The 13,506-nt window shown below is 53.9% G+C and overlaps 1 protein-coding gene across 13 annotated transcripts in view; it reads right to left on the bottom strand.

Annotated features, from left to right (window-relative positions):
* Nucleotides 1-5,176: 5,176 nt before the first annotated feature.
* The window catches only part of lrrc7 (leucine rich repeat containing 7), a 68,049-nt gene continuing 59,719 nt past the window's right edge, over nucleotides 5,177-13,506 (bottom strand). For 5 of the 13 annotated variants that reach the window (XM_086162060.1, XM_086162059.1, XM_086162057.1 and 2 more), the window contains 5 exons: nucleotides 12,739-12,955; nucleotides 12,391-12,638; nucleotides 11,607-11,699; nucleotides 8,090-8,164; nucleotides 5,177-7,592 (listed from right to left, as the gene is read on the bottom strand). In XM_086162060.1, coding sequence (XP_086018186.1) covers nucleotides 7,482-7,592; nucleotides 8,090-8,164; nucleotides 11,607-11,699; nucleotides 12,391-12,638; nucleotides 12,739-12,955 — 744 coding nt within the window. In that variant the 3' untranslated portion in view covers nucleotides 5,177-7,481. The remainder of the gene's footprint in view (nucleotides 7,593-8,089; nucleotides 8,165-11,606; nucleotides 11,700-12,390; nucleotides 12,639-12,738; nucleotides 12,956-13,506) is intronic. The other 8 variants (XM_086162062.1, XM_086162068.1, XM_086162061.1 and 5 more) reach the window with 5 other exon arrangements.

Below are 13,506 nucleotides of genomic sequence, written 5' to 3'. Positions count from 1 at the left end.
ATCCCGACCCTGCGCCCAAACCGGTTCTCCGCCGTCAGACTGTAGACGCGGTCAGACCGGTTCTCGGGCTGCCCCGGGACGACGACACGCGCACGAACGCGCACGCGCACTTGCTTGCTTACACATAACACACACACACCCTCCCTCTCATCCCTGTCTCACAAACGATTGGATCACACACACACACACACACACACAAACATACAAACACACACAAATATACACACACATGAGCACATACCCTCTCTCTCTCTCTCTCTCTCACTCTCACACAAGAACACACACACACACACACACACACACACACACACACACCCTCTCTCTCTCTCTCTCACTCACAAAGGGCTGGATCACACACACACACACACACACACACACACAAACATACACACACATAAGCACACACCCCGTCTCTCTCTCTCTGTCTCACACACACACACACAAACACACACACTCAAGGCTGGATCACACACAAACACACGCACACACACATTCAACTGTGGCTATCAAAGCCAGACTGAGAGGCTTGGAGCCCATTGAGATGTTAAACAGCTGTATTGTGGAGAAGGATCACAAGAGGATCAGAGGAGGTCCAGAGGAGATCCTGGATCACAGGTGGGTCCAAGAAGGATCAGAGGAGGATCATCGGAGGATCACAGGGGAACCAAGGAGGTCCAGAAGAGGATGGGAGGTGGACCATAGGAGGTTCTGTGACCCACGTAAGAGGCAAGGATGACGCCTGCTGAAAGTGGCGGTGAAGATCCAGGCCTGGAGAAACGGCGGTCATGTGCCCGGAGCAGGATGATCAGCGTCAGCTCCATCATGGGCTCGTCATGACCTACATCCACCCGGACATCGATGTTCAGACAGGGTCGGCCTCCAGCCGGGCGTCGGCCGGGACAACGGACGCACAACAGACCCATGGAAGTTCACCTTGAAGCCATCCTGCTCCGAGAAGGTCTCACATCAGCCGACGGGCGCTGACATCGATCTTCTCCTGAAGGTCGGAGGCAGATCCACCGTCCGTCTGACCAGCAGAAACCCCTCAGCACCAAGAAGGAACCTGAAAAGAACAATCTTCTCCGCTCGATGTCCACCGAGCGATCGCGGTCCCGCGGGCTCTGAGGTCCGGGTGAAAACGGCTTTGGCATGACGGTTGCTAGGCGACATCCCAGAATCTCCCGGAAGAACCTTACGGTCTCCAAGCGAGCATCTCAGTGATCTGATGGTCCATCTTAGGAGCTGAACGTCACAGATGATGAAGAGGAGTTCAATCGGAGGCTCCAGGTGTTCAAGGGTGAAGGACTCCAGGGTCTGCAGATGCCATCACGCCAAAGTCATCTTCTACCTGACCCCTGCTGATGCTGCTGGATTCCATCTCCTGGGTCCTTCAGACTTCCTCAGGTCCCGAGCTCTGTCCGCTCTCGATCTCCTGCTGGTTTCAGCCTCCAGGATGACGAGCGCTGAAGAGAAGCTCTCGGTTCTTCTGCTTTTTCCAATGCCTTCGTTCGGGAGGCTACATAACCTCTGAGACCCTCAAAAGTCTAGACATTGGTGAATCTCCAGAAGGTGGTCACCATCTGGAATATGAGCCTACAGCATTTGCATTTCAGTTTGAGGGTTTGGCATCTTCAGAGCAGCTCAGGGTCTGGATGATGTTCCTCAGCAGCAACGATCTGCAGGTCTACCTTCTGTCTGTGTCTGAGGCTAATACACAACCTCACCTGTCTGTCACACCTTCTCTGAGGAGAAGGTGTTCTTCCCAGCCCTAACTCCACTCTGGTCACATCTGACCAAGAATTAATTCAGCAGCTGAATTATATTCCAGTCATTTAGCAGATGCTTTTATCCAAAGTGACTCACAAAAATTGCAATTCAATAACCGAAGATCCAAAGTACCGGTAGTCGTTATACAGAAGTCACCACTCTACAAAATAGCCACCACAAAACCATATACTGTACATACATACATTCATTTCTTTGTTTTTTTTTTGTTTTTTTTTTGGTGGGGGTGCTAAGTGCGATTAGTGGGGTAGCGCTTAGTGAAGAGGTACGTTTTCAGCTCCCGGCGGAAGATGCGCAGCGACTCTGCTGTTCAGACCTTTTTCGGGAGTTCGTTCCACCCCTGAGGAGCCGAGACCGAGAAGAGCCGAGACCGGTTCGATCGGCAGCCGGGGGCTCGGAGTGACGGGGCGGACGGTCGGCCAGAAGTGGCAGATCGGAGGGGACGGGTAGGGACACGTGGCTTGACCAGATCCTGGAGATAAGACGGGGTTGTCCCATTCACTGTCCGGTAGGCGAGCACCAGGGACTTGAACTTGATGCTGGCGGCTAGCGGGAGCCAGTGAAAGGACATAAGAAGGGGAGTCGTGTGGGAGCATTTGGGACGGTTGAACACCAGGCGGGCTGCTGCTTTCTGAATAAGCTCCAGAGGCCTGATGGTCACCGCTAACGTCACCAGCTAAGGAGTGAGCCTTTCTCTCACGCTCTCTCTCTCTCTCACACACACACACAAACACACTCAAACAGATGTTTTCTTTTCCCCCGCATTGTATTGTGGTAGCTGAGCTTCCAGCCTCCAGCAGACCAGGGCTGGCCAGTGTTCTCTCCCAGGGTGTTCTTCAGCTGATGATCATCTCAGGACACGTTGGAAGCTAAACTTCACCCCATTGGATGGAGCTCTGCTTCCAGTCTTTGGTCTCATCTGGCTGAACGTGGAGCTACAGCTCCACAGCTCCACATCTCCACGGACGGAAGCAGCACGTTGCAGATCAGAGGTGGAGACAATGGGAAGCAAAACTGCAGCCTGTTGAAGTGGCATTTTGTTTGTGTGTGGACACTGCAGCCATTGTTAGCATGCCGCGTGGGAACACACACTCTCTCTTACACACACACACACACACACACAGCAGCTGAATGCAGGTCATGGATTTAGGTTCGGGGATTGTTATTGATCAGGTCACAAGAGCTTATTGACCACTGGAGTCGGCTCACAAACACTGTCTGTCTCTTACACACACACACACCCACATCCCCCCCCCACACACACACACACACAGATGTTGGAGTAGGTGGGCCAACAAGGGATGCTATCCAGTATGTTGATCACTCCAAACACATACATGTGTGTAGGTGGTTGTGTGTGTGTGTGAGAAGAACAGAGGGAGGAACACATTTGCGAGTGTTTGTGTGTGTGTGTGTGTGTGTGTGTGTGTGTGTGAAGAACAGAGGGAGGAACACATTTGCGAGTGTTTGTGTGTGTGTGTGTGTGTGTGTGTGTGAACAACAGGGAGGAACACATTGGTGAGTGTGTGTGAGCATTAGCCTCTATTGTTAATTGTTAGCTCTGACCACAGTCAGCAGTTGTTCAGGAGAAGAAGGGAAGACTGGCGTTCCATGCGGAGGTGTTCCATCACCACCACCACCACCATGTCGTGGCTTTCTGCAACACACACACACACACACAGATTGTGTGTTTCCACCTGCAGTAGAAGGAGGGATTAGAAACCCAATAAAATAGATAAATGAGAGCTGACGGTGAAGTTCTGAGGGGAGCCGGTCAGGAGCTGTCTCCGACCGCACTGCCACGCCTGATCTGAATGGGCTTCAAGTCCCGGAGACCTGGAGGATGGAGCTGGGCGTTGCAGGTCAGGAGAAAGAAAAGGCGTCGGTCTCAGAAGGACTGATCCGGGATAGACGTCAGAGGACGGAGGGATAAAGAGCAGTGGGCCGCCGGTCCAGTGGACGGGGAGACAAAGGAGCATCTGTCGGAGGGTTTACTCTCCAGGCAACCTTCATCCCCCCTCTTCCTGCCTTGTCTCTTCTCCAGTCAACCCTTCTTCTGCCCGATCGACAGCCGTCTGTCTTTCCTTCTCTCCTCTTTCCATCCTGGATGGTCCCTCCTTCCTTCTTCCATTCCTTCACCCGGTTGGCTGACGAGCAGATACGAGAGCCTCCGGTGGATGTGGAAAATGCCATCCGTCGGTGGGAGGGGTGGCCGGGCGTCGAAGGGATCTGGTCGGTGTCCTCGGGATCGGCTCTCTGCTGTTTGCGGACCATGTTCTCCTGTTGTCCTCATCCAAACGTGACGAGAACTTCGATTGAAGCGATCTGGATGAGAACCGGCACCTGCTCATCCAAGGCGGTGGTCCTCAGCCGGAAGAAGGCGGAGTGTCCTCTAGAGATTCTGGGAGGAGATCCCACCCCCACTCGAGCTCAAGTTTCTCGAGGTCTTGTTCAGGAGTGAGAGGAGAACGGATCTGGAGACGGACAGGTGGATCGGTGCAGCGTACGGGGTCGATGAAGACTCTCATCGGTCCGTCTCTGTGAAGAAGGTGCTGAGCCCAAAGGAGAGGCTCCTTCTTCTAACTTGTGGATTTATGTTCCCAACCTCAGCTGTGGATGGAGACCAGAAGAACTAGATCATGAATCCAAGCGTCTGAAGTTCCTTCTAAGAGTGACCGGGCTCTCCTCAGAGATAGGGCGAGGAGCTGGTCCTCCAGGGCCTCAGAGGAGAGCTGCTGCTGCTCCTCAGTATCCAGATAAGCCAGATGAGGAGGTCCCATCAGGAGGCCTCAGGAGGAACCTACCAGGAGGAGGCCCTGAGGAGGGACAATGTCTCTGGTCTGGCCTGGACTGGACCAGGTGGACAGAAGATGGATGGATGGCGCTCATTCATTCATTCATTCATTCATTCATCCTCAAGACCATTAGCCTTGCACAAAGTGTCATGGGTGCTGGTTCCAATCCCTGCAACCAGTGGGTGAGGGTAAGGGTTCATCCTGGAAGGTCCATCAGATAGACATCCTCTCATTTTGGAACAAAGAGAACCCACACAGGAGAACATGTACCAGGCAGGACAATATGGAGAGGAACCGGGCAGGAGGACGTGTGGAGAGCCGAGGCAGGAGAAAATGGAGGGAACCCAGGCAGAAGAAAGTGTGTAAAACCCAGGCAGGAGAACATATGGAGAACCCGGTGCAGGCCCAAAGAGAAGATGATCTCCGGTGGGATCGGTCAAAGCCTCCTGTGAAAGAGCCTCTGACCCAAACTGGCATGGGGCAGAAGAGAGACGTTGATGGAAAACCTAGCAGATCCTGCGTCTGCGAGCGCCGGCGTGGATCTTCTGTTCCGAGGGCGGGAGAAGGACGCAGCTCAGCCACAGAGGAGCCCACAGTAGCAATAGTGACATTTTATTATTGTACAATAGAGACTTTAATACATTATTCCAAACACCTCTTATATACTGAAAAATGGTACGGCCCAAAGCCCAAAAAGGCTCGGGGGTCGCTGCACAGCGTTCTTTCAATTTTATACATATATCACTTTTTTGTAAAAACTGTATCTTAAATAATATGTACAGACTGCGTTTGCAAAATGCATTCTAAACACGGGATATATATTATATATATACTTCTGCAATGACATTTCTCCGCATACTGGAACTTAAACTGGAAGGATTCAACTTGCATGTGCAAAGAAAGAAGGAAGGAAGGAAAGAAATAGTCCTTTTAAATAGTCACTCATGATTTTCCTTTTTTTTTTTTTTTTTTTTTTTTTTTTTTGTGGTCCAACTTAAAATGGTACCGCTTCTCTCTCCGAGGTCCGAGAACGGTTTGAGCCACACAACAGAAGAAGCAGCGTTCCCGCGGGGTCGGAGCCGGTACTGCAGAAAGCATGAGTACATTCACGATCAGGAGGCGTCTCCGAGGCCCCCGGCGCGGACGGCGTTTAAACACGTACAAAACGGGGGGTTGAGAGCCATATACATATATTTATATTTATATATATTTTTATATATATATATATATATATGTGTATATATATATATATGTAATATATATTTGTATAGCACTAATTCACAGTTACAGTAGAAATACATTTTGTACAGATGTGGATCGCACACGTGTGGTCTCCGGGTCGTCCTGTGCGTACTTCCATCCATCAGAAGTGTCAATATAAAATATCACCGTTTTGGAGCAAAGCTTAGGAATATCAATATATTTAGAAAGAATTACCTGAAACATGGAGTAAAAAATAAGTATATTATCAAACCTTTGATTCTCTGTTCTCATCGCAACGGCTCGTCCCAGGCGGAGACGTGTCCGGGTCCATCTGGACTCTCGTGAGGAGGAGGACGGGGCGAAGGCGAACCGCCTTTCCGCACGTTCCATCCCGGCCGTGACACGGGAGAGCAAAGTCGGCGGCGTCCACGACCGTCTCCGTGTTTCCGGAGACGTACGATGGGCTCCTTGTTCCTGGAACTCCGCGAGCTCGTGTCAGAACTTTCTGACGGGTGAAGATTTGATGGAACTGCGGCGTTGAGGCGGGAGTTCCTCGCTCCTGTTGTCCACGCCGCCCGGCCTCAATTCATTTTACAACTCTCACCAACGGGGTCGGCAGATCTGAGCCACGTGCGGCCAGAATCGCCGGCCGGAGCCCGCTGAACCCGCACCTCGTACGGTGTCGCCCGACTGACCGAGGGAGAGTCTCCTTCCAAACGCGAGGAGACTCCAGACGCTCCGGACTGAAGGCGCCGGTCCGCAGCCCGGTCACATCCCTGCGGTTCTTCTCACATCTGGACCACAGAAATGCGAGCTGTGGTATTTTGGGGCGCCGTAAATATAACCGGGGCGGATCGGAACCTCGGGCTCGCTGCGAGTCAGCGACGGAAAACATCGTAGCGGGCGAGGAACCTGAGGCGGACAGGAAACGGCCAACCACGTCTCAGTACCAATAAAACCACGAGTAAGAAAAGTCATGTTGCCGAGACGACGGCGGGATACACGTCAGGCTCTCCCCGTGTGGCACAAATAGTATCAGTGTTACAGTGTACAAGTGTGTGTGTGTGTAAACATTAGCGGGGGTTGCTCTCGGGATGGCACTGCGGGGCAGGAGAGGGCCGACGCTCAGGCTCACTGCCACGAACAAAACAAGCGGCGGTGGAGCGAAGACACCGGCGTCCTTCCGGAAAGAGAAGGAGAGAGTCTTAAGCTTTTCTTAAAAAAAGGAGGAGAGAACCGAGAGGCCGAGGACAGCGGCTGGTATGTACACAAGGCGGAGTCGTCAAGGTTCCCGTCCCCCGTGCGACGGAGGCCGTGGAGGCTGCGGGAGGGCGTGGAACCAGGAGGGAGGTGAAGAGCAGAGAACGGGACCATGGGCAAAGGAAAGGCAGCGCAGAAGAGAAAGCGGCTTCCGTTTCAAACGGAAGAGGCCAATCGGGAGGCCGGACGATGGCGGACGCCGGAGAAGCTCTGGGCCGGGGAGAGCCGCGGATGGCAGAGCCCGGGTGTGGCGCCGGAGTTTGCCTTTGGTCCAGCAAAGCAAACCGCGGCCGGGTGTGGAGCCACCCGGAAGAAGAAGGTGAAGGAAGGCGGCTCCGCTGCAGCTCCGCGGGCCTCCGGTGGGGACGGGGGACGGGGGAGGTACGGGGGGTGGCGGAGGCCGGGGGCCGGGAGCCGTCTGTCTGCGATAGAACTGTCTCAGCGCGAGCTGCCGTCTCTCAGGACCACCAGGTCCACGGTCCGCTGGAAGCTCTTCAGCAGACAGACGGCCGTCTCGTGCTCCAGGTGAACAAAGCTATGTCCGTTAGCCTGCAACGCAAACACACAGCCGTCAGCAGCGCGTGTGTGTCCATGCCCATTTGTGTGTGTGTGTGTGTGTGTGTGTGTGTGTCTGTGTGTGTCTGTGAGGGGGAAGGGGTCTTCCGTTCCATCCAAATGATCTTTCTGACGTCAAAAGACAGTCGAGTAGCCCGATTGCTGTTAAGCTAAGCGTTCAGATTTAGTTATCTGGATATCTATCAGGATTATTTCTAATCAATACTAGAGTACTGATGAGGATCCTCCCTTTGAAGAGACAGTGAGTATTAGTACTGCAGACACTCATCTGTACTGTAGTGCTAACTTCAGACAGTATATCACTTCTGGTGCCTCCAGAAGTTTCTAGAGGCAGGAGGCGATCATCCCCCAGCTGTGAGTCCTGGCAGAGGAGGCTCTGAGGATGTGGGCCTTCAGAGAAGGCGGTGGACGGGTGGGGGGTCAGTGTGTGCGCGGCCCTTCTGAGGCCAGCGTGTCCAGGGGGCTGTTACCTGCAGGATCTTGTCTCCGGGCTGGAGGACGGAGGCGGCGGGCCCGTCATGCTGTACCCTAGTAACAAAGATACCCTATAAGTCAAAATGATACACCGTTAGGACAACACAGGGACACGATGGTTTAGAATCTTTGCCTTTCTCTTTTCCACCCGCCTACACCTCCACCCCCACCCCAGGCTAGCCTCTGCCAGAAGCACCAGGCCCCCTCAGATGCCTCCTCCTTCCTCTGTGAATTTGGAGAGGCGTGCAGATACGGCCGAGGAGCATCGACAGCATCCTCTGTTCTTTGGAAGCACCGACGTGGACGAGAGCTAGCGGAGCCCCAATCGCCTAAAGGTACCGACAAAGACTCGGCCAGAGAAAAGATATCGGAGGAGATGTGCCGTCAACGAGCGCGGAGAGGAGAAAGTGAGGAATGGGCTCTGACTAGAAGGGCGAGGCAGAAGGTCATTGGATCCCCAGGTTCCCCACTCACCAAGGCAGAGATTGTAAAAACACCAACATCTTTTCACAGGAAGCTAAAAGATGTTCTGGAGACACAGGGGGCAGGACATGTATGCAGGAGACACACACACACACACACACACACACACATACACATACACACACACATACACAGTGGCAGGGAGTCAGAGAACAGGACTGTGAGGGCGGCAGCATCTACACACTACAGGCCGGGGGGATGGACACACGCACACACACGCACGCACACACACACAAACACATACAGCAGATGTTGGAGGTATCACCAGGGACATGGGCAGGTGGACAGTGAGCCTCATACGTGTGTGTTTGTCTCCCAGGCCAACCATGAAGCTTCATGGCAGTGGACCGTAAACGTATTGATCAGTTATTGTTTTCAGTATCACTGATCGTCCACTAAACCTGTACGGAGCTCGCTGAACATCACGCATGTGCTTCAGAGTAGCTGGAGGTTGAAGGTGAGTCACCACAACCCAAACATCTACAGTCGTGAGAGGCGTTGCACGCAAAGCCGCCAAAGTCCAAGACAGCAGGAACCCAGAAGAACGCCGTTGCGTTCTTATGTTCTCACCAGCAGACCGGGTTCCTGCAGAGGAGCGGGTGTTTGTTACGGACGGCAGCTCAGCGTGCAAAGAGGACCAACCACGGGTTCTCAGGAGACCACGTCACTGAGGCACTGCCCCCACCTGGACTGTACATCAACAGTGGTTCCGGTTAATCTTTGACAGCTTCATCGGACTAGTTCATTACGGGATTTGACTCTATGCATGAGGGTCAATAATACTGAGATGATCTGACGGTGGGCGTGCCAGCAGTGACGTTTCACTGATTCGAGCCAAATAAAAAAAAGAAAACACAGAAGATTTCTCTTATATCTCTCTTATTATCTCTTATATCTCTGATTCCACCTCAAAAAGCTCATGAAGATCATGTGATCTCCACCTCACGTGGAAACGGAGCATGTTGATGTGCAAAGCGCGCTACTGTCCACCAGGGGGCGCCACACTCCGCCCCATCTCTGATGCCCCCCCCCCCCCCCCACACACACACACCGAGCCTCTCCTCTGGCCCTCAGGAGGCACAGCTCAATGTAGATGTAGGATCTGCTGAAGGCGGAGCGGTAGAGCGGAGCGGACGTCTCTCGGAAACCCGAGCCGGGGCCGGTGGCCCGACAGGGTCCACCTCCCTGGAGGTGGAGATGTTTAAAGTGAATGGACGAAGACGATGGGGGTGACGTCCTGCTCTCGCCAGCGCCTCGGGCAGCAGATCACCACGGATCTCAGGTCTTTGTCAAACCTCTGTCTACATCTTCGACCTGGCGTCTGGGCGCAGGTTTGAACCCAAACCTTCCTGATCAGCAGCTCATCAAAGTTGAGATGATCAAATCTCCTGCAGAACCCAGGATTCAATGAACGACCAGGATCCATACCAGGAGGACCTTCAGATACACTGTCCTGTCACCTCCATCCAGCCAATCATACTCCATAACACACTGCGTCAGTGGATCCCTCAGGTCTGAGGAGGGAACCTTCAGCTTTAAGGTGGAACCTTCAGGTTTGAGGAAGGACCTTGGAAACGATTCCTCTTAAATTGTGACTTCAGCAGATCCCCGGCGTCCTCCAGCTCCGACTTCATCGTCCTGCTGCGTTCTGACATCACCTCAGTCATGGCGTCCCATCAATAATTTTAAAAGTAAATTTGGACTTGAAGCAGCGCCACACGAAACCCAAAGATGGACGGATTCGCCATTACGTGGCGTTGGTCTGGGAGAGATGGGGAGCGCTTGCTCTTTAGATACCTTCTCCTTTGCTCAGGGGATTGTCCTCATTCTTCGGCTCCCACTGTCCTATCGCGATGTTCTCCCTTTGCACATTCCTACGGCCTACTTCTGCTTCTAGATACATCCGTATGACTTTAGGTGTTCTAGGTCAGGTAAGTGAGCGAGCGCAACCGCCGTCCTCCAAACGAAATCGTTCGTACGCAGGTTTGGGCCTTAAAATATTTGCGAGGGATGTGAGAAATTCATGGAGCGACGTCTTCGTCCGTCCAGGTTTGCTGCCATGGAAACCAGTCGGAGTTTAGCGGACGGGCCTGATGGTTCCTCTGGGTTAGACTGGCGAATTTTAACTTCATATCTGCTGAATCCTGCAGGAAATAACTGTTTAGCGCTGGCCCTGTTTGGTGCCTGCGCTCTAATAACGGATGGGAAGTGCAGCTTGCAGGAATGTTCTGGATGGATGCGGAGATGGGGATGATTAAATAACAGCACGAGTCAGCAACTCTAAAAAAAAAAAATTGTCTTATCTCAACTTATATGAAACGATGAATTGACAGTTCCTCTGTAATCACTTCAAACCAACTTCAATTTATGCACCACGTGTCACGCGGGCTGCACTGAGGCTGGAGCTTTAAAGAAGCCTTCTTGAAGGCTTTCTATTTATGGACCGGCTGTCTCTGCAGTTGCTCAACATCTGAATAAAAAAAGTCAGTATTATCTGTCATACTTCCCTTCAAAGTGTTGAACATCTAAGATCACCCACAACGTCCCACGGCGCAGCAGCCTTCCCAAAATAGCTGTCAGCGTGCAACCGGCAGCCATCTTTCTCCGCACTGACGGGACGGGAGAAGCGTGTTTGTGCCACGTGCGGGAGGCCAGGACAGGGACAGGAGGAGGGGCGGCTGGAGGCTTCGGTGGATCCCCCGCTTGGATACTCACAGAGTCAACGCCTCGGACCGCCTCTTCCACCCGCCTCAGGCAGGTCATGTGGTCGGTCCCTGCCTTCTGACTAGGCTAAGAGGTGCGAGTAATATTCTGTCCGTGGACGCGGTGACGTCTTTGACCGTCCCGACTCGGGCCGGGGGGGGCGACGCGCGGCGGTTCCGACGCGGCGGCACCGACGTCGGACGCCCACGCAGCCAGACGGGCGGAGCGGCGGACACGACGCTGCTGTCATGAGCGGCGGTTTCCATGGCAACTCTGAGGTAAAGCTCAGGACGCCGCGATTGGCCGGCGGGCCGGGTCGGGTCGTACCATGTCGGAGGGTTTGAAGGGGTTCCCTTGGCCGCTGATGCCGCCGGAGATACTGAAACCAAGACCGGGGTTCTTCTCTATTCTGACACATAACTGGGAGCAGTGGAAAGATGGAGAGAGAAGAGGGAGGACAAAACAAAGACCGGTGAAAGCCACATTTACACAACCGAACGGGCGGCGCGCATGCACGAGTGGCAAGTCTTCATGTGACGTGCAGCACGATGCTCTGTGGAGACTAACTGTGCCAGAAGATGACTCCGAGATGGAGTCAAGCAATAACAACTGCGCGCATCAGAATTCGTCTCACGTCTGGAAATCCTCCTCTGGTGCCGTCTCTGGGTCTGATTCTGCTCAGACATTTGCCGTTTTGACACGAATTGCGCACACACACACACACACACACACACAGATCCACTCTGGTGCAAGCACAGTTACGTAGCCTTGGCCTCGGCGTGTCCGACGGGAACAAAGGTGCCGGCTTATATCGGCACACATCCTCGTCAGGGTGTAACGGCCGCGCGCTAACCGACGCTTCGCCGGTCACATGAAGACGTCGCTGACTTCAACGCTGCCTTCATTGTGTTTGGCAGAACCGGAGCCAGAGAAAGCTGCGAGGGCGGCCGGTTTGTGCACTTTCAGTGCCCCCCGGGACACCACGGGACCGAAACCCTCTCATTTCGACCAAATTGTTCCTCGAGCATCGGCCCTTTTCATATCGACCTTCAAGACGGCATGAGAGGAGCTCTCTGCAGACAGACAGACGGGCAGACAGGCGGTCGGATACCTGTTCCTGGAAACCATCTGTGCTTTTCTGGCCCTTGGTCTGCAACAAGCAGCGAGCGCTCTGCGGTCGCGGGTTGGTGTGAGTGGTCACGACGACCTGATTGCTGTGGACCATGCCTTGGCCGCCGTGGTACTGGGGGTTGGTCGCCGGGAGGGAGGGCTGGTGGGAGCTGTGGGGATTGTACTGAGGTTGGTTCCCAGATGAAGACAGGCCCATGGGAAGGCCTGAGGGATATCCCTGACCCGGAGCTGTAAGGCGAGGGGCGTTAGGTGGAAACAAAGCAGAGAATTAGCAAACGAGTCGACGTTGACCTTCGGCGTTTTTACGTGTGCCGTTCAAAGCGGTCACCTTGAGTCATGTTGCCTTGATACTGCCCCGGACCTCCCGAAGGAACAACGGACAGGGGCATCCCCGGCTGGTACTGGCCTCCTTTGTTCATCATCCCACCGTCGTAGACCTGCTGCCCGACCACGCGGTGAGGGGTCGCGGCCGAGGAGGAGGACGAGGAGGAAGTGACGATCATAGCATTGTGTGATTGGTGAGAGGTATTGTGGGAGTGGACGCCCTGCGCAAAGACGTGGAGGACGAAGCAAACAGAACGGGGTCAGTTATCATGTCCTCAAGGCTGCTCTGCTGTTTGGGGCTCATCGGAAATGTCTCCGTCGTACAAAGAGCCGTCTCGGTACGGCCGTCCGACCACGAGTCTTCCGTTAACGGCTACCTGGGCCACAGGCCTCCGACGGCTGTTGTGATGAGCCGCTTCCGATACGTGTCGCTAATTTCTCAGCAAAAACAAAACCGCCCCGTTCCATTTAGACAGCCGTGTTTCTCCTCCAATAAGGATTCAGATGTACAACCACTCAGCTGGGTGTTTTGGACTGTCCAGACCCTTCGGACTACCTTGGGCGGTGCTGGCCGTTTCGGACTTCTCGGCAGGCCCGCCTCTGACAGAGTCTGAGGTGGATCAGACCGACCCTGAGATACGGAACGGCGCGAACGTCCACCGTCCAGAACCTGGTTCGACTCGGCGGCCTCGTCCCGGCAGCCGCGCTGAAACTTCCCCTACAGCTTATCAGATCTAGTCCATCTCCCAGCAGCAGATCAGCAGATACGTGG

This window comes from Fistularia commersonii, chromosome 16 (genome assembly GCF_037954325.1).
Source record: "Fistularia commersonii isolate RoL2024-O1a breed Wild chromosome 16, RoL_Fcom_v1.0, whole genome shotgun sequence".
NCBI lineage: Eukaryota > Metazoa > Chordata > Actinopteri > Syngnathiformes > Fistulariidae > Fistularia > Fistularia commersonii.
Note: the sequence above shows the minus strand (reverse complement) of the source record. Positions and strands in the feature narration are given on the sequence as shown.